Source organism: Eucyclogobius newberryi, unplaced genomic scaffold (genome assembly GCF_026437365.1).
Source record: "Eucyclogobius newberryi isolate DKJ021-1_F unplaced genomic scaffold, fEucNew1.0.hap1 SCAF_20, whole genome shotgun sequence".
Lineage (NCBI taxonomy): Eukaryota > Metazoa > Chordata > Actinopteri > Gobiiformes > Gobiidae > Eucyclogobius > Eucyclogobius newberryi.
In genome coordinates, this window is record NW_027315835.1 from 14,173,896 (window position 1) to 14,197,096 (window position 23,201).

The window sequence follows — 23,201 nt, forward strand, 5'->3', positions numbered from 1 at the left end:
ATGTATGTATGTAGGGTTCTGTGGAATAATAATGTTTTGCTTTACTTTTTTATATCAAACTTGGTCACAACCACTATGTGCTATTTTGCTCTTTATCTTTGCAGAGGACGTAAGTGTGCAGGAGTCACAGGAGGTTTTTGTTGATAGTCCAGATGATGTTTTGTGGCTGTCTGAGCTGTTTTTCGGTGTCTCTGTGGATGGACCTTTTGTGGTGCCCGCATCGGATTGGACAGGTTAGGTCTAGGTCATTATTCATATTACTATCATTATGAATCCTTTATTTATACAGTTTGGCTATACAACAGTTACAAACACAATTGAACGCTCTGTAGATGTTTTTTTTTTTTTTTTTTTTTTTTTTTTTTTTTAATGAACTCTACAATTATATTATTAATCTGACATTAGGCTGTAGTATTCCAAGTTCTGATCATCATCTGTTTGATTTTGTTTTAGCTGTCACTATGGAAATGAAGCAGGTTGGTGCACAAATACTTTTTATGTATTTTTGTGAGGAAAAACGTGACGTGATTTTTTGTTTTGCAGCTTTTAAAGAGAAGACCTGATATTGGAATTTCTGTGGACTAAGACGAACAAGGAGATGGTCCAACATGAATCTATTTTTATTCAAATTAAAAGACCATTCAATTTTGGTTATCAATCATCTTAATAATGAAACTAGGTCTCACAACAAGTTTTTATTTTATTTAGCTCAATACAAAAATAAACCGTGTATGTTACCAATAAGTAATGCATTTGTACTTTAATTTGAATACAATGTCTACGTCACCTTCCATCAGCCAATCAGTGAAGTTAGATGTGAACAAAACACGGAAGTAGACTACCAAACCACACCAAACCATGGTTACGACTGTAATAGTTACTTCTCAAGCGTTTTATCGTATAATTTAAGTAATTAAGCATTTGATTCATTATGTGAGAAAATAAACTTACTGCTGCCGTTCTTGAGCTTGTTTGGGATGGCGCTGAATTGGTTTTATGCCGTTTTGACTCTTTGTTGCGCTGTTACATCTTTTGCGATTGCCATTGCGGGACAGGGTCAAAGTAAGTACAACAAATACTCTATACAACCGAAATATTAGCGTTTAATTAGACATATTGCATGAGAGATTTGACGCTGTACTGTACAAGCTTGTCACATGTAATCAAATCAAATGAAATATTGACAAACAGCGCCCTCTTGTGGCTAACACACGCTACGTCTTGTGTAACTCCAGTCTCGTCTCTTGTTGCGGCTCTCGTCTTGAGCTCCACGGCCGGCGGGATTGCGCTGATTTTCAAGGGGGTCGGCTCCAAGTTTGGGACCGAAATGCGGCCCCTGGGGAGTGTGATGAGTCAGTATCTGGCCCTGAAGGTTGTGGGCTTCCTGGGCCGGAGACAGAGGAGAAAACTGGAGGAGGACACGCGCAATGTGAAGCAGGTTCAGGAGGACACGCTGCTCAGGCGCCTGCGCAAACACGGAGACACATATTATGGAAGACAGTACGACTTTGTGTCAATGAAAGGTGAGAAAAAAGTGTAAGCTGTGATTCATATTTGTAGAAAATGTGTGAGGAGTGTCAGGGTCAGGCTGCTAAAGTCAAAGTAGAACCAAGTCAAATGCAGCGCCTGTATTCAAGAAATAATGGGCAAATTTTAGGCTCTATGATTAATGACATGTTATAACTATATAATAATAATAATAATAATAGTGTGTGAGAAATCTGATCGATATCCAGAGGTGGGTGTAATACTCAGCTCAGTTTCTTTCAATTTGAGTCACTAACAAATGAGCTAAAATTGTACTACCCACTGTGAGTCTACAAGTGACAAAAGTTTAATATTAAATGATGAATTCTGTTTTCTTTAAATGCAGCTCCTTCTGATATAATTTACATATTATATATAAAATATATTTTTTTACTTCTAATTGAGTAATGTTACTTTGAAGCAAGGTTACTCTGTCGTACAAACGTTGGCTATTCTACCCAACTCTGCTAAAGTTGTAGTAAGAATGACAGCATTGACAGTGACATGCACTATTCAAATATAGAAAAATATGTTTTTTATTTTATCATTTTTAGGAAATATGCCCTAAATTGTACAGATTTTTCTATGACATTCAATCATGTGGGCAGTGGTAGACCAGAAGACCTCACTCACATCATTGAACAGAGTTTGAATCAAGCCTTTTTGTGTTTCTTCCAATTAGATGCTAGACAGTTTGCAATCCTGTTCCATTTGTTTTAAGTGATCATTGAGCTGAAAAATGACTTCAGCAAACTGTAACACGTTTACTGTTGACCTTTTGAATTATCTGTACTCCTCAGACGCTGCTGATTTCCGCGCCCGTCACCCCATCACCACATATGAGCACTACAGGGAGCTTATACAGAGGATTGCAGCTGGAGAGGACAAGGTCATCATCTCTGAGAAGCCCCTCATTTTGGCTATGACTTCTGGGACGTCGGGGGCGAGTGCCATGCTCCTCAGCACCAAGGACACCAACACAGAGTTCTTCCTACAAGTAAGTCCAATTACAGTTTTAGTTTTGTTAAACTTATGACAGTTTAAGTTGTCTTTAACCTCATAAATTGATAGTTTGGACAAGGCAGTATCACACATAATTTGATTGTCTAATAGAGTAGTAATGGAAAATGTATGTTGTTATTTCTACTTGTATTTATATCCTTTGGTCTTCCTTTTAGTTCTCAGCTTTAGAAAAACATAATCGTTAATTAATCCTGTTTCTTTCTCCAGGGAGTGACCGTGTGTTTGGACGCCATGAGAAAAGCATTCCCAGCCACAGAAAGCCTCCAGCGAACCACCAAGTTGTTCTACACTCCCACCCTGCGTCAGTCAGACGCCGGTCTCCCTATTGGTCCAAACTCCTCAACACCCGCCTCCTCTCGACACATGCTCAATCTGTATACAACTCCTGCTCCTGCTTTTGAGGCAAACATCACTCTGTAATGTCTTGTACAGGCCATTCGAGAGATATAAGTCCATAATTATAGCAAACGCAACAGACAATGTAGTTATCATATATAGTCCTCACATACATGTTTTCTTCCTATTTATTGTAGCAAACAATAAGAAATACCTGTTATTAAATGCTAACTTAGCCATAATAGGTCAGAATATGACTTATAATTGCACAAAAGACTCCTCAGGGGTCTCGGTTATGGAATTCTGACTAAAATTGCATGTCCAGACAAAAACACAAACTTCCTCAAACTCACACATCCAAGTGACAATCTAATCTTTCTGAACACAGATTTTTCCATCCTCGAAAGCTCACACAGGCACAGGTGTTTGTGGACAGGGCTGTATATATTCAGCTTGTTGTTTTTGTCATTTTCTATTTCCGTGCCAACACTTAATGAGACCCATGGAGAGTCCAAAATATCACAATATCGTTGATATATGACTTGGATTTTTAGTTGTATTGTTGCTGTTTATAGTTCAATGACAACATACGAGCTCATTACAAAAGGATGATGTCACATTTCACATTTTGTATGGCAGGTTCCCAGTGAGAAAGACACGCTGTACCTCCACCTTCTCTTTGCTTTGAAAGACCCCACCGTGGGAACTCTGGAGTCCAACTTTGCCTCCACAATCTTTTACGGCTTTGTTGCATTACAGGTAAACTCACTTTAATACACTATTTTCCACAATTATTTTAGTTATTACATTTTTGTTCATCTTTGGTTACAATAGAGGTGGGACATATATCTAAATTTGGATAATATTGTGAATGATGTTTTGAAAATATGCAAAATTTGAATATTGAGTATATAGTTTATAGTTTAAAAGAAAAAAGCAACAAAAAGAGTTGATTTGTAATTGAAATGTAAAAAACAATGTTGTAAATGTTCATAAAATAGTGTAAGGTGATATATCTGCCCTTCTGTGATTCATTTTACAGACATTTCACACTGATTAAACCTCACATTTCTGTTTGTTTGATAATATTGTTTATAATAATACAATTATTGATTCAATATTTGTTTTTAAATGCTTATTGGGCATTAAGGGTATTTTTGAGGAATCCTAAATCCGAGATGTGACTCCGACCAAAATAACCTCATTTTTGCCTGATGAACTGTGGATTAGCAGACTAACTCCTCCTGGCGTTCCTGTAGGAGCGCTGGCAGGAGATGGTGGAGGACATAGAGCGCGGGACAGTCAGCAAGGCTCTGGCTCTAGAACCCAAAGTCCGGTCCAGGCTGGAGGCTCTAATGAAGCCGGACCCAAAGAGGGCGTCCCAGATCCAGGCAGAGCTCCAGGACGGTTTCAGGGGCATTGCAAAGCGCCTCTGGCCCAACCTTAACCTGGTGCTGGCGGTGGACTCTGGCTCCAATCAGATCTATGGAGAGATGCTGCGAGAGAGCTACTGCCAAGGAGTGCCTTTCTACTCGCCCTTTTACGCTGCTACAGAAGGTACTAGAACTGCTTGGTTTCAGATGACTTCCAATAATCCCATTGGCATTTTTAAATAGAAATGGGCAAAATTATTGTTGAATGTTGAGGCCTTGTCAACGGTGTCATTACTGTAAAATACATTCACACATTCAAAATGTTCGACTCTACATTTTAGATTAGAAAAACAAAGATTCACTGGTGATTATATTATATGGAACATTTTAATGTGTGGTTATGCTTGAGCTCAAAGTCACTCATTATGACATTAACAAGAGATTTAATACTTACTTTCATCATTCTGAAAGCTGATGAGGGTTCACATGTACTTCTGTCAAACGGGCTAATGAGTGATGGATGACACGTACGTGGCATTAAACTTGGACTATTTTGCATTAATCATTTATTGACTTAAGACACACCTTGAAAACCACATTCTTACTGTGAACTGGGTGGCCTCAGATAAACAAAACAACAAAACAAAGACATTATTAAAAGAATAATGTCAAATGAGAATAAACAATTTCTCGTGTTCATCAATAATACATTTTATTTATGTAACATCAATTGACAGTACATGGCATGTCTATTTCTCTTGACCGCCTTGAACTCAATGTGTGGTTGAACTCTGGTGCAGGCCTCATCGGGGTGAACCTGTGGCCCGAGGAGCCCAGGCGACGCTACCTCCTGTGCCCGCGCTCCATGTTCTGCGAGTTCCTCCCTGAGAACAGTCTGGAGCAGGACGACCCACAAACTCTGTTAATGCAGGAGGTGAAGCAGGGGCACAACTATGAGCTGGTCATCACAAACGCCTCGGGACTCTTCAGGTCAGAGAACATTTTAAACAAAGGATCTTACTTAAACAATCAAACAAACGTAGATTTAAGGATTGACCGTGTTTCACTTCTACATTGTCACAGATACCGCATTGGGGATATTGTGCAGGTCGTTGGATTCCATAACCAGTGCCCGATCATTGAGTTTCAGTACAGGTATGAGACGCCCCTGCAGTGTTTTTAACCGTGTATCTAAATCTATACATCTATATTTTCCTTCTCTTCCTGTTTGTTTGTGTGTGTCAGGCGCGGTCAGATGCTGAACGTTCGAGGGGAGAAAGTGTCTGAGCAATTGTTTCTTGGAGCTTTAAAGAAGGCTCTCTCTCAGTGGCCTGGGGCTCAGCTGGTGGACTACTGCTGTGCTGAGAGTGGGATTATGGGTAAACACACTTTTCCTCTGAGCATTTAGTTTGGTTGGTGGTTTGATTCCAGGTTTTTGTTGCTGTGGTGCCTTGTGCATTACTCACTACACCGCACTATTGAAATACAACAGGGCTGATCGAGTGGGAGGGTTTAGTGCAAGAGAGAAAAGCCCATTTGTGAAAGGGCCATTAACTTTGTGTGAAGGCCGGGCCCAGCGCAGTGGGATAAGACATAAATCCCATCCCCATTACATAATTTTTTTGTATCATAACACATTTTTCCTAAGCATTATTTTCAGTATAATCTAATGTAACCTAAGGTGTAGTGGCTACAGACGTGAATAATGGATAATTCCCCTTGCACCACCTTGAGTATCTACTGCATTATTATTTTTATTATAATAGATCTTTGATGAATGCATCTCTAATATGTTTGTAGGTGACTCCAGTGGCGGCTCAGATCCTCATTACCAAGTGTTTTTGGAGCTCAAAGGAGTCAGAAACCTCACAGAAGAACAGCGCTACAAGGTGAAATATTTCAGTTGCATTTATTGTATTTTCATACCATCATTTTTAATACTTTAATTTTTTCTTTCCCTGTTTGAAGCTGGACATTTGTCTGCAACAGGACTCTGCTGTGTACAAATCTTTCCGGATCAAAGGAAGTATTGGACCAATGCGGGTGCAGCTGGTGGCACCTGGAGCCTTCAACCAACTCGCCAAGGAAATGATGTCCTTTTCCAAGACGACGCGGAACACCTTCAAAATGCACAGGGTTCTACGGAGGAAAGAATATGCTGACTTTCTTTTGGGCAAAACTCTTCCCTAAAACCTTTTCTGGAAGTTTACACAAACTGTGATGAGCACTGACTGATTATTTGTAAAACGGCAATTAAGATACATTGAAGATGATGCTTAAAGCTTATTTTATAATACATTTAACTTGTATTTATGGGTTATTTCAGTCTCTGTTTTGGTGCGGCTGAATTGGTTTTATCTTTTGGCAAAAAACTGCACCATCGACCCCAATGAAAGTGCCTAAAGTAGAAGAAATAATAGACAGAAGTCACATGTGATGAGTGAAGGTCATATTTATTTGGAAAATATAAAGTGCAGACTCATCAACAGATGACAAGGTCCATAATATGACAGGACTAATACAACAGTAAAAGTATTTATATGGGTACAATTCTTACCCATGATAGGGGTGAAAGTATATTCTTAAATATACACTATTGATTGTCTTCATTTCAAACTTATTAATAAAACATTAAATAAAACAATGTCACAGATGGTTCTTTTAAATATCTTGTACATTTTACTTCCTTAATCGTATGTTCCATAACCAACTTCATGTACAACTCTTCATACAGTAATTCAGATATGGCATTACACGGCAAAACAAAATCATTTCAAAACAAACTTTAGCAGAAATGCAGTTATACTGTGGCTGTTACCAGTGTGACGTCTTCTTTCTGTTAAACCAATTATTTAAGTGTTTTAGACCTCACAAACAAGTTAATAAAATACTGCTTATATTATTTCATTGCTAGACTTTTACATTTTTTATACTTTCCACATTATAATAGTTAATAATTAGCAATCTATAATATATTGATTGAAACAAACCAACTACAACAAATGTTAGTACAAAAGTTGGTATCGTTAGATTAAGAAAATAATGAAATAGAGAAATGCTATGGTTAAAAAACAATAATGAAATAGAAAAATAGGAGTTAGTTGCAGCATAAGTGCTGAGTTTATAAAAGAGGGAGACTCCCTCCAGCAAGGAGCTGCTACTTCATGCTGATGACGTTCTAAAAAAAAAGCTCTAAAATGGCTGGACACAGCAGCTCATTAAAGGGTGAGGGACTTGACAAGACAAATATGTAAAGTTAAAAAGTTCAAACCAGCAAATATTTTTTTAAACTTTAGACGGATAATACAAAATGTAAACCACTGACTATCTAAAGCTGCCTTTGATATTAACGGTTTGCTTTACTGGGCAATGAGCTTGGTCCAGGGTTTGAGACAAGCCTGCTTAGCTTTTGAATACAGAATATATCATGCTTTGATCTTTCTAATGCTGCGATTGTACCTTTTGTACTGAAATATGTGACATGCTCTTCAAGTTTAAAGCAGGATCCAACTGATATGACCTGAGTCAGGCTTCATAGTTTATATCTTATTCAAATAAATTAAATACATGTTCCAATGTATTCAACTATTCATCCAATGATAACCGTCAAAGTGCACCATGCCATGTTCTAATTAGTAAAATCTGAATTAAACTGCCACCAGCCGTGTTATTACTGTAAAACGTGCATAGACCGTGTTGATATCTTCTTTGGTGATATGATAAGTTAGACTGGGATCCAGACTGGTTCTCTGTATATTAAGTATTGGAGAAGGGTGTAATGTAGGCGCTGCGTGTGTTCTGGAGTCAGGTACAGACTGTTTGAAGTCCTTCAGGGTTTGGCGGCTGCGCTCTTGGCGGGGGATCGGCGGGGGCTCCTGATGCTGCTGCTGGTGCACGGAGAGATTTTAGCGTGAATGAAGAGGGAGGCGGGGGACAGACTGGAGCCGTCCAACTTCAGCAGGCGCACATGTCGGTAACCTGGTGGAAATGAAGATGTTAAGCTATTTTATTGTTTTTCATCCACTGACGAAAACTGTAATTCTTAGTTAAAATCTTTTGAATTCAGTTTAGTTTGTAGGTCTCTATTTGTTTTAATGTTTTTGTTACTTTTTAGATGACTTAATGAAGTAAAATGTTCTTTTTCTACAGACAATACAGTGTTCAGACGACTAGCTTTGAATCCTTTTCGACAATAATCCTAAAATACCTTTAAAACACTTCTAAAAATCTACAACAAGTAGGTAATGCTGTATACACTTCAACACCTTAAACCCCGGAGTAAACCAGGACTAAACCCAGGCTAAAAGAGGACCAAACCAGGTCTATATCACGGACAATGTATCACAAGCCAAGAAGAGTGTGATACCAGCCTGATAAACAAGATTACAATTCTGAATTTAGGCCATTTTATTCATCATTTGACTTAATTTTGCAGCTTTGACACAAACCTGTGCGCAGACTGGTGAAGGGCAGCGTGTACTGTCCTAAGAAGTCATTGGCTGAAGTGTAATCGTGGTCCTCCACCATGAATCGAACCAAGGCCAAGTCCGGGGCATGAACCGTGAAGTTGAAGGTGCAGTCCCAGCGAGGATTAAAACCTGGAGCAATGTTTGGAAAGTTTAATTTACTGCAAACTAACTATCAATTATTATTATCATTTATCTGTTATTGAAAACGAGATGTATTTTCCACAACCTTTTACCTACTTATTACATATTACCTTCAAAGCAGATAAGTACATGCCGAACCAATAAACCAAAATAGGCGATTATTATGTGTTGGTATAATTTACTGACTAGAATAGGATTTGGATGACAAATTTTACATTTCATTGTACATTTTCAAGTCTTAAAGCTAAAATGCAATGAGAACTACTGAAGCTTGACCAGTACATACCGTTATTCTCAACATAATGTGTCTTTTTCTTATCGTTGTCGATTGGAACGCCGTAGATTTCCACCCACACATGCGGGTCGACTATAGAAGTCGGCTTGTCCCATTCTGGTTTAGGCAGTTGTTGAGCTGAAATAATCTGGAGTAAAAACACAAAGTGAATATTTTACACAACATAATGTACCAATCGGTACATATATTTATGTATTCATCCCTTATTTGCCTTATTTAATGACCACAAGACCTTTATTTTAATACTAAATTGGTTTCTGAGACTGCATAAACTGTTAAGATATGAAACATTTAGCGAGATTTGAATTTTAAATGTTGTTTTTTGAACTGCGAACAACTGCATTATCGACATTAATTATCACATAGCTGCACTGTCGTGCCTTTAAACTTGTAATACTTGATTTTTTGGGAAATGCACTTACACTTCTAAGTGGGCAGAACTGTTGAGCTCCATTTATCTATTTTTTCAGGATTCTATTACCATTCCGTTTCCTCATTTTTATCAGGAATTGTTTTCTTATAGTATTTTTGAGCTACTGCATCCAAGTCATTTCCCTTGTGGATCGATAAAGTCCTCCATCCTCAGTTGTTACACACCGCGTTACTGCCTGATCCACAGGTCTTACCCGGACAGTGAGCAGCAGTGGTTTGTGGCCTGGGCCGCCACCCACATTCTCAGGGTTAAAGGTGGTGTCCGAGCTGCTCATGAACGGGGGCTTTAGGATGTAGCCGCACTGACCATTCTGGAGAAACCTGCCGCGGTTCAGGTCCATCTGCTCACCAGGAGTCTGGAAGTTTAGAGCCACTACAAAACACACACACAATCATGTCATACACCAAGATACAGCACATATACACATAGGCCTGGCACAATGAGCATTATATGGATTTCAATCAATGTGAGGTGAACAATATTATTTTGGAGTCAACATTTATCAGATGTAGCTGTAGAAGGTCAAATAATTAACATGTCCATAACCATCAATCTTTGTAGATAAGTATTAAACAGCTTATTTACATCTTGGTTTATTTAGAAAAGGGTTGTAGTGAGTTTCCCATTAATTTTTCACAAAACTTTCTGGGGGGAAAAGTGTAGCAATAAAACGCACTTCAAAATTGGTCAGCGTGACAGGTCTGAATATAAATGATAGTAAGATGTTCATCAGATGTATTTTGCTGACCCATGTGACAGCCTCCGTTCCACATGTCCTGAGGGTTGTAGTTGGACGACTGGAGGCGCTGGCCTGAAGGGTAGATTCTGCTGAGCTGGTGACTGTTGTGGCGGACAAACAGCATCCCTGTAAAAGAGTTAATATGACTTCTACATGATCTTATTTTACAGGTCTGTTACCTGCTTGTCTCCATGGAGATGCTAATGTTTGCCTGAAATGTTCCACAGAATGGCATTAAACTAATGTATCTAATGTTTACTTCCTTTTGTATGTTTATTGATCAAAAGAACCTTGAAAAACGTGCATTCTTATTGTGAGCAGGGTCACCTCTCCACAGATCTGACCAGTAAAGCCACCTGCTTGTCTATATGGAGATAGATCCGTTTAATGCCATATCGTAGAATATTCTAGGCATGGAGTGTTCATGTTTCTCCACAGTGCATCTTTAAGGTAGATTCTAACGTGTCAGACCTGTTTCTTTGATGAGCTTTAGTGCATCGCTCTCGGAGAAGGACGACACGTGACTCTCTGGGTCTCTGGCCGCTAGTTCAAAACCTTTAAAAGGAACACTGCGAGTGTACAGCACCAGCTCCGACAGGTCGGGACTCAGTTTGGATGCTCCTGGCTGAGGTCACACACAAATACATGATGTGGTATTCTACAAGTCACACCAGGTCGCGCCGTACCCAACACTGACTTACCTTCCGCTCTACTTTCTGTGTTTTAGGCCTAGCCTCCCTCTGACTCTCTTCATCTGAAGAGCTGAAGTCACTGTAGTGGTCCTCTCCTGAGCTCTCCCTTTTACCCTTTATCAAGACTTTCCCTTTAAGATCCTGGAGAGCAAAAGGTAAAAAACATTAATGTGTGAACAGAAATAACCGTGGTGTCCACTCCGGTAAAATGAAGAGGCCAAGATCTATGAATTCTGTATGATTTCCTGATGGGTTATTTTTTACAATCAACAGTTACATCATTATGACTATTACTGACCATGTTACATCCGTGTGGACCATGTTGTGTGTGGACAGTTACCTCAGGAGAGGGTAAATAGCAGGTGTCCCAGCCCTTGATGGGCTTTGAGAGCAGTTTGTCTCCCAGGATGGTACGTAGGTGTCGGGCCATGACAGTCTGCTGCTCCACACTGCAGTGGTTCTCCAGAGACAGGATGAGAGGGTAAGGCGAGGCCTGTGTGCACACAGGGGAACGTTCTGTTATATGCATGTATGAATAAGGATTGTTGCTAATGTGGGCCACTCACTTTGAAGGCATATTCATTAATAGTTTCAATAACTTCCTCAAAGGACACTTTGGAGGTCAGCGTGTGTCCGTGGTAGATAACTGGCTCTCCCTTCTCTCCATCCCAACAGTCCAGCTCCACACAACGACAGCCTTGGTTTAAAGCTCTGTTGAACACCAACGATTTCATTATTTATGATAGTCTAGACAGACATATTAAAGTGCTGCCACAAATGTCTATAACTGACCGAATGTAAGGCTCTGTGCTGCTGTCCCCTGTCAGCTGGTCCTTGGTGAGGTAAGTGTTGTGTGAGGAGGAGATGAAATAGTGAGACAGAGGGTGGTTCATGTCTTGATAAATTCTGACGTGGGCCGGGTCAAACACACAGTTCTCTTTGGACAGCATGTACATGGTGAAGCCATTGGGCGTCATGAACTGGTTCTTCTGAGCTGCCACAGCAAAAACATGTTTTACTAAGCTATATATATTATTATTATATATAAGTGCATTCCAACAAAACAAAGCAAAAGGTACAGTTGTGAATATCCCCTTTGACAATGGAGAGATGCTTGTTTAATGGTTAAAGAGCGCCCTCTTGTGGTGAAATGTTTAGAACCGTTTTGAGCAGATTTTGGGGCCTAAGTGCTCCTTAGGGCATCAACCTGACCCAGTAGTTTGGACTGAATGACATAGGCTATTTGTGCTGCAGCTGCACTGTTCTTTTATAATTAAACCGAGAGCCTAATCAGTCTTTAGTTTTTATCAATTGAAACAAGGACCCAAGTGTCGCCTCTCTCTCTCCATATGAAGGGCTTCGAGTGACGCTACAGCGGGGGCGGAGCAAGGAGATGTAGGGACTGTGGGGGGCCTCATAATAAAGTTGCTAATAATATTCTAAATTGCACCAGAAAATCTAATCATTTTTGTTGAAAACGTCTTGGTTGAGAGCCCCGGGATTGCACTTTTTGTGATCTATGCAATATTTAAATACAAAAAATAATAATAACTTAATAAATAGTCACCTTAAGGTTGTATTACAGACATCAAACCCATATGTATTGTGTACACCTTCAAACTGAGTTGGGGGCATGGGGGCCCCTCTGAGTATTTCTGTTTAGGGCGCCCAAATGGCTTGCAGTGGCCCTGTGTACTTAAATCTGAAAGTTGTTACCATGAATGTTACAAGAGAAATACTTGCTTGCGTTTCTAAATCAACTCATCGTGATGTTTATAGTGTATGTACTGAAAAACTATAAGAACTGTATTTGCTGTATTTCACAAGAATTGTTTGGATGACAAAGGATTCAAGTTAGTGAGAGTGCTTTATACATATTTTCCATTATCATGACTTTACCATCATGTGTTTAAATTGCCTGGTGCACATGTTCTCATGTCATACCCCAGGGGTTGAGCTCGTAGGTGAGGATGAGGCTCTGAGCGTGGGTCACAGAGGCGTCCTCTTCCTGGTCGCGGAGGAACTCTCTGAGGTCCACAGTAGAGAGCACACAGTCGTTTGCAGAGTACTGAAGGAAGACTGCATCCAGCTCTGGTCTCCTGAGCAGCTCCCGGCAGAAGATCTCAATCTCCCCATGGTCCAGACGCCCGTCAGCTGAATGGTCACACTCCTGCGGACCACAAACAATACTCACATCAGGGCTAGAGGGAGGAACCCTCAAAGAGCCACATGCATAACACCTGAAAGAGCCTGAGAAAGGACAGCCGAAGGAGTCTGAGAGAGGACACCTGAAAGAGCCTGTGAAAGGATACCTGAAAGAGCCTGAGAAAGGACACCTGAAAGAGCCTGAGAAAGGACACCTGAAAGAGCCTGAGAAAGGACACCTAAAAGAGTCTGAGAGAGGACACCTGAAAGAGCCTGAGAGAGGACACCTAAAAGAGTCTAAGAGAGGACACCTGAAAGAGTCTGAGAGAGGACACCTGACAGAACCTGAGAGAGGACATCTGACAGAACCTGAGAGAGGACACCTAAGAGAGTCTGAGAGAAGACACCTGAAAGAGCCTGAGAGAGGACACCTAAAAGAGTCTAAGAGAGGACACCTAAAAGAGTCTAAGAGAGGACACCTGAAAGAGTCTGAGAGAGGACACCTGACAGAACCTGAGAGAGGACACCTGAAAGAACCTGAGAAAGGCCACCTAAGAGAGTCTGAGAGAAGACACCTGAAAGAGCCTGAGAAAAGACAACTGAGAGAGTCTGAAAGAGTCTGAGAGAGGACACCTGAAAGAGTATAAGAGAGGGTGCCTGAAAGAGCCGGATATAGAATACCTGAAAGAGCCTGAGAGAGGACAACTGAAAGAGTCTGAGAGAGGACACATGAGAGAGCCTGGGAAAGGATACCTGAGAGAGTCTGAGAGAGGACACCTGAAAGAGTATAAGAGAGGGTGCCTGAAAGAGACAGATAGAGGACAACTGAAAGAGTCTGAGAGAGGACACCTGAGAGAGTCTGAGTCAGAACACCCGAAAGAGTGTAAGTGAACACCTGAAAGAGGCTGCGTGCGTACTGTTCATTGAGGTCGATGTTGATCATCTGCAGTAGGTTTTGCACTTCGTTATAGCTCATCTTGTCGTCATGGTTCTGGTCAGCTCTATTCAAGTAAGCATAGATCCAGCTGAACTTTGGTGTTAAGGAAACATATTTATTGCGTGGCCATGTCATCATAAACGTTTACTCATATAAGAATTAAAAATACATAGGGCTCAAATAGTTCAACAACAGTTAACCATTTGCGATCTCATGAGATTACCACACAAGTTATAAAGGATATTGGTCAAGTTTCTCCTTCTGCGTCATGTTGTCCACTCGTTCTTGCAGAGTGCGAATGCCCCGAGCCCAGCGCTGTGCCTCCTCGGGACTGGCACACAGCAGGTCCAGACTTTTGCGCGGCCCTTTGAAAACCACTGTTAGGCAGCAATTTTCAGGGACAGATCCAACCATGCGACGCAGGACTTCAGATTGACAGCCTTCACGAACACACTCAACCTCCATGACAGAGACTAGAGAATAAGAAAAAACTATAAAGAGCAGAGCCAATATATATAAACATGTAAATGTCCTTGTTACATGTTACAGCCCCAACACTTCAGCTATTTCTCTAGTATAATACGTTGCTTAAATTTGTGTGTGAATTGAAAACCTTGTGTTTTTCCTCCTAAGTGCCTGGCTGCTGAGCCCTCATTGGAGGATTGGAGGACTACTCTTTGGACATAATCATAATTGATCAGCTGCTTCCTTGCCCAATGATTAGTGGGACACATCCATGCCCAGCCAATTTGATGTCTCCACTTGCAGCATTTAATGACTCATAGTCAGTACTTTTTTTTTGTTTGTCAACCAGTTGTTTTATATAATTTGTTTTCTTAGTTACACTGCACTTAAGTTACCCGTTGTAAATAGCCCTTTTATTTTAACCAACTTTGCATTCTTTTAATTTACCCTTTAACATTCCTGCGAATTAAAACACTCACACATTATTTCACCATTAACACCTTACAATTGGGAGCTTGATCAGAATTTAAACACTCTACCCCATATAAGGCAGTAATTAATATAATAGGTGTGTATTACATACCTTTTTTAATTGACCTGATGGAGATGGTGAAATGTCTAGATTTGCCTGTGGCTGAGGTGTAGTTCTATCTATGCAAACCCTTATGCCTGGTGTCGTGTGCTTGAGGGTGTTACAGGTGCGGTTGGTGACCGGCCCGATCACCCATTCATTCACTCACGTTCTGGGATGAGGCTCGGCTCCTCGTGCACCTGGCCTATCGCAAGGAATTCTGCTTTTGAGACACTCGCATTCAGTACTGACCTAGTTTTGTTTGCCAACCTTTTGTTTTCATAGTTCAACTGCACTTGTGTTACCCCTGGTTTGTGTAAGTAGCCCTTGTTTGGGTGCTTTCTGTTAATTACAGCTCTCCTTTATTTTAACGTTAACATTTTTGTTTGTGACCATAGCCAAGTTGTAACAGGCCATGAAATCAACATTAATAACGGGATAATAGCAGATGTTTAATGCTAATTGTTGTATGTGACTGTATCTGTTCTTGTTGTTTTCTGTGCAAAAACAGAAACCTAAAATGTAAAGAGTGGGGCTTATTTTCAGATGCACTGTTTATTTTTAGATTTAGTGGTGTGTATGAAGAACAAAGTCTGTAAACTTGCAGAATATAAAGGGAACAGGGGCCGGTAAGCCACATCACAGTGACATCTGCCCAGTATAGCTAACCACAGCTGTAATGGGCACTCCCTGCAGCATCTCCTATAATCTAACTATTCAAACCCATCACTCAGGACTCGCGTGCTGGAAATAGCCACTCTACCTCTGTAATCAAATATGAACCCAAGGCGGCTGTGCACGAGCAGCTTTTCTTTACACACCCAGTCCTCCCTCCTGTGCACTTTCTAAAACCAGAACCAGAGAAATTCTAATTTGGAAGATTTTGAGGCTGGGACCTCACACAGTTAATCCTGTTGGACACTCACATGACTTCTGCTCTTTGGCTCGGCTCGAGGTTTTATGGGACTGACACCACACCGTGACCCCGTCCTCCAGCAGCCGGAGACTCCTGTGCTTCTGCCAGCGAGGCGACCGCACCTGACACATACATACTTTCAATAATCACACTTTCTCTTGATCAAATATGGATCGCTTGAAACCAGAAGGCTCAGTGTGGAAATCAACATGTACGTGCAAAATGTTTCATTAGGGCTTGTACATGACGTCACATTCTGTTATTAGCAGTAGGTTCGTAAAATGTGACTGAATGTGCGAATACAGTAAATATGTAACATATGAACATGTACTGGAAGTGCACCTGACAATCTCAGTTACCTTGACCAAATTAGATCCCTGTAACATGTGCTTCACATCTTCATCTTCCTGGACTCCTGGACACACACAGGTCAGACACACACATGTTAGACACACACACACACACACACAGGTCAGACACACACAGGTCAGACACACACACACACACAGGTCAGACACACACAAGTTAGACACACACACAGGTCAGACACACACATGTTAGACACACACACATGTTAGACACACACACATGTTAGACACACACACAGGTCAGACACACACAGGTCAGACACACACACATGTTAGACACACACACATGTTAGACACACACACATGTTAGACACACACACAGGTCAGACACACACAGGTCAGACACACACACAGGTCAGACACACACATGTTAGACACACACACATGTTAGACACACACACAGGTCAGACACACACATGTCAGACACACACAGGTCAAACACACACATGTTAGACACACACACACACAGGTCAGACACACACAGGTCAGACACACACAGGTCAGACACACACAGGTCAGACACACACACAGGTCAGACACACACACATGTTAGACACACACACACAGGTCAGACACACACATGTCAGACACACACAGGTCAAACACACACATGTTAGACACACACACACACACACACACAGGTCAGACACACACAGGTCAGACACACACATGTTAGACACACACACACACACACACACACACACACAGGTCAGACACACACAGGTCTGAAACAGGATAAAGTGGCTGAGAAGCCAGCTCCAGATCCACTTCATATTTTGAGAGGAAGAGCCGGGTGGGGTTTTGCCGTTGATGACAAGGTTTAGAGCCCAAAACAGATCAAAGTGTTCAGAGGAACCACAAGGAACCATCTCATTAACTTAACTAAACACTTTCATTAAGAAAACCCATGTGAGTGGCACACTGTTTCAGTTTGGCATTTAAAATAAACTGCAAACAAATTGTTCTGGCGATACATATGTTGTTCCTAACCCAAACTACCATACAAACTTGAATTTAAAGCTAAAACAAGATAACTTCTTAATTGCAAATAAAATTGAGAAAATTGTCAACTGATTTAGTGATTGAATGATCCTTGGGCCTATCTGGACCATGCACTGGTTTCAGAGTATGCATTTTGCTATTAAAATAGATTTTGCTGCACTGAAAAAGCAATAATTTCATTAAAATTACACAGGAAAAACCTTTTTTGTCAACAAGAAAACTCGATTAATATTATGTCCTCAAGTGGCATCACTTCAGCCAACAAATCTCTATTCACAGGCCATTTGCTATCTATACAACTAATTGATTAATCAAAATAATAATTGCTGGATAAATCGAATAGTGGGTCAAGCAATCACTCAACTTTTATTCATAGAGCCCTATACAACACTCAAAGTGACCAAAATGCTTCACAACAAAAAAGTTAAAAACAAACTTGACAAAATAAAGTGTCACTACATTACAGTGTTAAAAGCCAGTCTGAATAAATACATTTTAAGCCTTTAAAAGGCTAAAGTCTGTGATGGTGCGCATGTGGGGGGCAGGTTGTTCCAGAGTCTGGGACCACCGACAGAGAAGGCGCATAAGTATTCGTTAATTGCAGCCTCACTTGGATTAGAATAGGCTATTTTCCCAGGAGTATGGTAAGCTGTAGCCAGAAATGAATAGGTCTGCAGTATATACACCAAATCAATCCACTCAATTAAAGCTCCATTCCTTTGATTGGTTGCGTCATGGTCATATCTAAAGCAACCTGACCGCCTCACAATAAACGGGAATGCATTTTCAGTCTGGATGGAGCTCAAACACTTGGCGTCGGTCGCTCACAGCCGTATCAGAGAGGACAAAAGTGGAGCGAGGGGGCGGGGAAGATAACGGGACTGAACTCAAGAGCTCCCATTGGGGCCCCACGCTATAATGAGTCTCTCCGGGCCCCATCTCTGCAAAAACTCACCCAGGTTTCGTAGAGGGTCAATGGCCTTCTGGGACGTCCCGGCTTTGTCTTTAAGGGCTGATGCCGCTTTCTTTTTACTTCCCAGCATTATTCCTGATTGTGTGTTTGCTTGGAGCGCAGGGGCCGCTGATGACCATGCAGGCTCAGGTCTGGTCTGCTGAGCCGCACTAGCGCATGAGGTCCCCGCAGAGCCCCGACTGTAGGGACCCTGGCTTTTATTCTAGACGCCAAACCTCCTCCAGCTGATGTCAGAGATTTACGCACAGCCACAAGACCAACAGAGACAACCCAGCGTGTATCCGACCCGGGCCTTCACAATAACAGAGTCAAAGAGAGCGCGAGGAAATGATAACTTGTTTTAGGCTATTATAAAGGAAGAAGGATGCTAATTGCAGGTTAATCCAAGCAAATGTTGATGGAACGTTTGTTTGAAAATATGAAATCCATAATTTGACATTGACAGTAGGATAACCTGTGAATCCACTTGGAGACAACACGCAGCCTACTGGGACAACACAACCTGTAGGGAATTTATCATATTTAGCCTGATGGATATACAGTCTGAAGTTGCCCTGTTGTATGTGACAGGTCATTAATAAACATGCGTTTTTTATGATAGTATTTTGTTCTGAAGTACTTCCTGTTTTGTTCATGTACTAAATTCCAAAAAGGATTATGATGGTGTGGCGCATGTAGGATCCAGAGCGATCAGAGGAGACAGCAGGCAGACAGACTGCGGAGCCTTATCTCTCGTTCATTTCACAAAACTCTTTCCCTCTCATTCTGAAATTTAAATTAATAATTACTTATTTTACTGCAACAAGCACATTTATGTACATTCACAAATATAATAATGTAGATATGCTATGTTAAATGTCTTGTTGCTGTAAATGAATAAATTAATCTTACTTTATAAAGCTTGTGACGTAGTGGTCACGTGACGTAACGGATACGGAAGTGTCAACCATAGATGGCGTAAACAACAAACAGTAGCTGAGGTTGAACTGTTTTGCAAAGTGAACCTTAAGCCCACGACCTTCTTACCGAGTACAATATTCATATTGAGCTCATACTGTGGGGTTAAACTACTATATATGACCGGACACTAAACCTGGAGTTAGTGAGGTGAGATCTATGTCAATACTCACGGAAGCTCACCACCGTGAAATCAAAGGTAGATTTTTAAAATATTATTATTATACTTTAAAATATATCACGTTGTGTACTTTACTTTTGAAAACAAAGTGAATGGGCTGATGTTGTTCTGATCGGAACTGACCGAAATAAATGGAAAGTCGTGGACTTTAAACGGATTACTGCATTCTGTGGCTGTGAATGAAGGCCAGCTCGTTTTTCTACTGAAATTGTCTTTCCAAAGTCTTTTATTCATTGCATTCTCACGTGTTTCCTATAGTTAGTTTTTTGCCCCATTACATTTCACTTTCGCTTCATGATTTATGTAAACTAGGGCCTAGATTTAAAGATTGCATATAAGATTTGTTTATTACTAATTACTTGTAAGCTATACATATCATAACTGTATATTTGAGAGTCATGATTGAACTAAAATATGTTTGTTTTGACATTTAGGGCCTGATGAGTTGCTCCATTCAGCCTTCTTCTGTGTCATGCCTGTAGCAGAGCCTGCATTGGACCACCAAAGACGCTTTCAGGCTGCTGTGGATGTCATCCACAACCTCCCCAAAGATGGTATTTCCTCTGTCCTGTCATTAATCTGCTCAGAAAGTGTGCCCTTCAATATTAACATGTGATTTATGAGTCGAAACACTGCTTGTTGTTGTTCAGGTAGTTACCGGCCATCGTACAAGGTAATGCTGCGCTTTTACAGTCTGTATAAGCAGGCTGTGTGTGGACCGTGTAAAGTGCCTCGTCCGGGCTTCTGGGATCCTGTAGGTCGATACAAATGGTTGGTGCCACAACCCCCTTTTCTGATATCCCAGGCTCAACTATGCATTGAGCTAACGACTTATTATGTTTGTGCAGGGACGCATGGAACAAACTGGGCGAGTTGAAGTGCGAAAGTGCTATGGCGGCATATGTGGATGAGATGAAAAATGTTGCTCAGGAGGTACTTTGATGAAAGTGTAATAAAAGTGTAGTACAAGGAGATGAGAGTCGGCTAACTGTGCGTGTGCCGGCTCAGGTCATTGACACGATGCCCATGGATGAGAAAACAGCCTCTCTCTTCCACCACTTTGAGCCGCTTTACTACGTCATCCATGACATGCCGAGGCCCCCAGAGTCTCTGCTTGTGTTGCGAGAAGGTCACAACTTTATTACATAACATCAGTTCAAATACAGTACATTTTTGCAACATTTTGATTATGAACTTTGCTTTTCTACAGATCTGATAGAGAAAGACAGAGCCAAAGACGAGTCCGAAACTGTGTCTTGTATTGACAGGATGTGCCATGGTAAGTTTTGCCAGTTCATCTCCTATTTTACACAATTTAAAACTATACTGCATAAAAAAGTACATTCAAACGGCTAAAGAAAGAGGAGAAAGTATGTAGTTAAATCTCCTTGTCTCGAGTGCTCATAAACCCTTTGGACAGCGCTTATGCGTGAATTTGCACAGCTTTAGAACAGCTTTTTATCATATGGAGAAGTGAAACTGAGGTGGACCACTAAAGCGCAGCCAATCCTACAGCAGCTTATGTGGCTCTTACCTCTCATGAAATGTAAAATACTTTATTATAGATGCAGACATTACGCAGTGGTCTGATTTTGTCACAAAGTCCTGCTTCAACAGAATACTAATTTACAAGAATACAGTCAGAAAACGAACCGCTTATTATGTGTCTATGACGTTTTTCCTCTAGTTTTATCGTTAACATACATATTTTCTGCCTGTGCTCCAGACTCGGGCCTGTCTGAGACTCTGCCACTAACAAGCGACTCTGAGAATGAGATTTTCTGTGACTCTGTGGACTCAGTGGAGCAGCTGAACACAAAGGTAACAAAACTGTGGGCTTGGCGATATAATTATCAATATGGAATTGTGATCTGATTTGTTACATTATTATGATTATGATGTTTGGACATCATTCTGGCAGCCCATCAGTAATGTCATAAAACGTGCCTGTCATTTAGTCTTGATTGTGGTTCAAGTATTGCACACATTTTGTATGGACTGTGAAATTATAGCAACGTATATCATTAGTTGAAAGATTACAGTTTGCTGCCTAATTTGAAATGTTTATTGTAGACGATATTGAATGATCAAAACAACAATTGATAATATCTCCCACTTCCATACGTGACAAAGTGACTCAATGCTTCTACACAGACTTTACCCCACCATCTCCTCCTATTGGTCAGCTTATCATGCTCTCGTTGAGTTGAGATGAAAAAACAATTATTGAGCGTATTGGTCCCCCCTGAACTGTGTTGATCAGTTGTCATATTGTAATTGTATTTTTGTAGGTCTTAAAAGGCTTCTATGACAGCCACCGACAGAGCCCGCTGGAAAAGAGAACAGCAGACGGTCGACAAGCCGGGGCCGGCCAGGGAGGAGAGGGCGCCCGGGACGAAAGACGACCCATGAGGAGACGGGACGGTGGACGAGACGCTTCTCACTGGAGGGAACGTAAGCGCTGAGGGGTTTTCATGAAGCAATCCGGATGGGAATGTGCTTAACTAATCGTATCTCAGACACAGACAGATCTTACTGTTAACGCATAAATCGCAATGCTTGTCATAAAAATCCAGGCATTTATTCCAAAATCCTTCAGCCATACCAGCAATGAAAATAAATGGAAAACACATCAGGAATGAGGGTATTTTAACTCTGTGTTTTTGTAACTGTAACCAACCCCGGTGTTTACAGGTGAACCGGCTGAGGGCGGAATGAGGCGTCCAGCGCCCGAAGGCAACCGGGGCGCAGGCGACGGGGCTGGTGGAGGGGACCGAAGAGGGTCCGCGGGCATCCACGAGGCTCAGCTCCAGCAGCAGATTGTACTGGCCCTGCACAGGCTCAGAGAAGACATGAGAAGCGTGGGGCGGCGTCTAGAGATGCTGGAGCGGCTGGCGGCATCAAACGTGAGCATCGCATTCGGTGGTTTGACTGTGGTGTTGATATGTACTGAGATATTCATCACCTTAACCGTATGTTTCAGGCCCTGGGTGCAGAGGAGACTCCATGTTTGCACTGTGCAGGTTGTAATTGTGAGGTAAGAGAGACTTTTTATATACATACATGTGATTGTGCAGTGAATATGTTTGTTCTTGAGGTCTCCATGTCATGCTTTTCTCTGATCTGCTCTGCTACTGTGGTTTGCCTTGTGGTTCTGTTTATATCAGGAGAAATGGTGGCCTTTCGATGTGTCCGCCCCAACACTTTTGGTCTTTCTGGTATGGCCCTTCGTCGCTCAGTGGCTGCTCTCGCTGCTCAGAAAAGGCAATCACAGAAGACGGATTCCTTCATGAGACGCTACTCAATGAACATCAATATTAATCATAAATCTAAGTGAATGACTGAAGTGTTTTGTAGCGTTTGGACATTTACACTTCTGACCAATGAAGAAAAAAAGACAAAAAATGGGTCACTGCAATAACCAGCTGAGTGTGGGTGCTAGTTATATAATATGTATGTATGTGATTGAGCACAGTAGATCTTAAAAGATGTAACAAGCTAATGTCATTTCAACATTTCAATACAGTGTCCTGCTGCAAATATCCAACACAGCCGATTAAACAATTTAAGCTAAGTGTTATTTGTCATGTTTTTGAAGATTTTAAATGCCAATCTTGTGTTTTATGCATTTGGTCCAATCTCAAAAGACTAGTCACAA

At 41.2% G+C, this 23,201-nt stretch overlaps 3 protein-coding genes and 1 long non-coding RNA gene across 4 annotated transcripts; 3 read left to right on the forward strand and 1 right to left on the reverse strand.

The window, feature by feature from the left end:
- The first annotated feature begins 113 nt into the window (after positions 1-113).
- LOC140369009 (uncharacterized) lies at positions 114-680 on the forward strand. The gene is made up of 3 exons (XR_011928215.1): positions 114-233; positions 454-476; positions 544-680. It is a non-coding gene; the product is annotated as an uncharacterized lncRNA (long non-coding RNA).
- A 176-nt stretch (positions 681-856) lies between these two features.
- Positions 857-6,573, forward strand: ghdc (GH3 domain containing). Its single transcript, XM_072456207.1, has 11 exons — positions 857-1,062; positions 1,236-1,523; positions 2,328-2,524; positions 2,758-2,952; positions 3,526-3,645; positions 4,146-4,443; positions 5,060-5,249; positions 5,343-5,414; positions 5,505-5,638; positions 6,060-6,148; positions 6,228-6,573. Exons 1-11 carry the CDS (start codon positions 978-980, stop codon positions 6,447-6,449), a joined length of 1,890 nt encoding a protein of 629 aa, XP_072312308.1. The 5' UTR covers positions 857-977; the 3' UTR covers positions 6,450-6,573.
- Positions 6,574-8,073: 1,500 nt separating this feature from the next.
- plcd3b (phospholipase C, delta 3b) lies at positions 8,074-18,672 on the reverse strand. Its single transcript, XM_072456387.1, has 16 exons — positions 18,388-18,672; positions 16,422-16,477; positions 16,073-16,184; positions 14,355-14,583; positions 14,069-14,198; positions 12,973-13,198; positions 11,821-12,022; positions 11,595-11,739; positions 11,369-11,521; positions 11,038-11,169; positions 10,808-10,961; positions 10,346-10,462; positions 9,791-9,969; positions 9,156-9,291; positions 8,708-8,857; positions 8,074-8,237 (listed from the first exon to the last, which is right to left on the reverse strand). The coding sequence occupies exons 1-16, from the start codon at positions 18,473-18,475 to the stop codon at positions 8,089-8,091; spliced, it is 2,358 nt and encodes a 785-aa protein (XP_072312488.1). The 5' UTR covers positions 18,476-18,672; the 3' UTR covers positions 8,074-8,088.
- A 663-nt stretch (positions 18,673-19,335) lies between these two features.
- On the forward strand, positions 19,336-23,117 carry acbd4 (acyl-CoA binding domain containing 4). The gene is made up of 11 exons (XM_072456949.1): positions 19,336-19,561; positions 19,978-20,097; positions 20,194-20,314; positions 20,392-20,476; positions 20,552-20,672; positions 20,754-20,822; positions 21,270-21,364; positions 21,835-21,997; positions 22,238-22,449; positions 22,527-22,580; positions 22,711-23,117. Exons 1-11 carry the CDS (start codon positions 19,522-19,524, stop codon positions 22,834-22,836), a joined length of 1,206 nt encoding a protein of 401 aa, XP_072313050.1. The 5' UTR covers positions 19,336-19,521; the 3' UTR covers positions 22,837-23,117.
- The last annotated feature ends 84 nt before the right edge of the window (positions 23,118-23,201 follow it).

Bases quoted from the DNA above. Each gene is read 5' to 3' on its own strand.
- acbd4 (XM_072456949.1), top strand. From the start codon at position 19,522: ATGTCAATACTCACGGAAGCTCACCACCGTGAAATCAAAG. The intron at 20,823-21,269 runs GTAAGTTTTGCC...CCTGTGCTCCAG, and splicing joins TATTGACAGGATGTGCCATG to ACTCGGGCCTGTCTGAGACT. The intron at 21,998-22,237 runs GTAAGCGCTGAG...CGGTGTTTACAG, and splicing joins CGCTTCTCACTGGAGGGAAC to GTGAACCGGCTGAGGGCGGA.
- ghdc (XM_072456207.1), top strand. From the start codon at position 978: ATGGCGCTGAATTGGTTTTATGCCGTTTTGACTCTTTGTTGCGCTGTT. The intron at 1,063-1,235 runs GTAAGTACAACA...GTGTAACTCCAG, and splicing joins CATTGCGGGACAGGGTCAAA to TCTCGTCTCTTGTTGCGGCT. The intron at 2,525-2,757 runs GTAAGTCCAATT...TTCTTTCTCCAG, and splicing joins ACACAGAGTTCTTCCTACAA to GGAGTGACCGTGTGTTTGGA.
- plcd3b (XM_072456387.1), bottom strand. From the start codon at position 18,475: ATGCTGGGAAGTAAAAAGAAAGCGGCATCAGCCCTTAAAGACAAAGCC. The intron at 11,522-11,594 runs GTGAGTGGCCCA...GTGTGCACACAG, and splicing joins TTAATGAATATGCCTTCAAA to GCCTCGCCTTACCCTCTCAT. The intron at 11,170-11,368 runs GTAACTGTCCAC...TTTGCTCTCCAG, and splicing joins GCTATTTACCCTCTCCTGAG to GATCTTAAAGGGAAAGTCTT.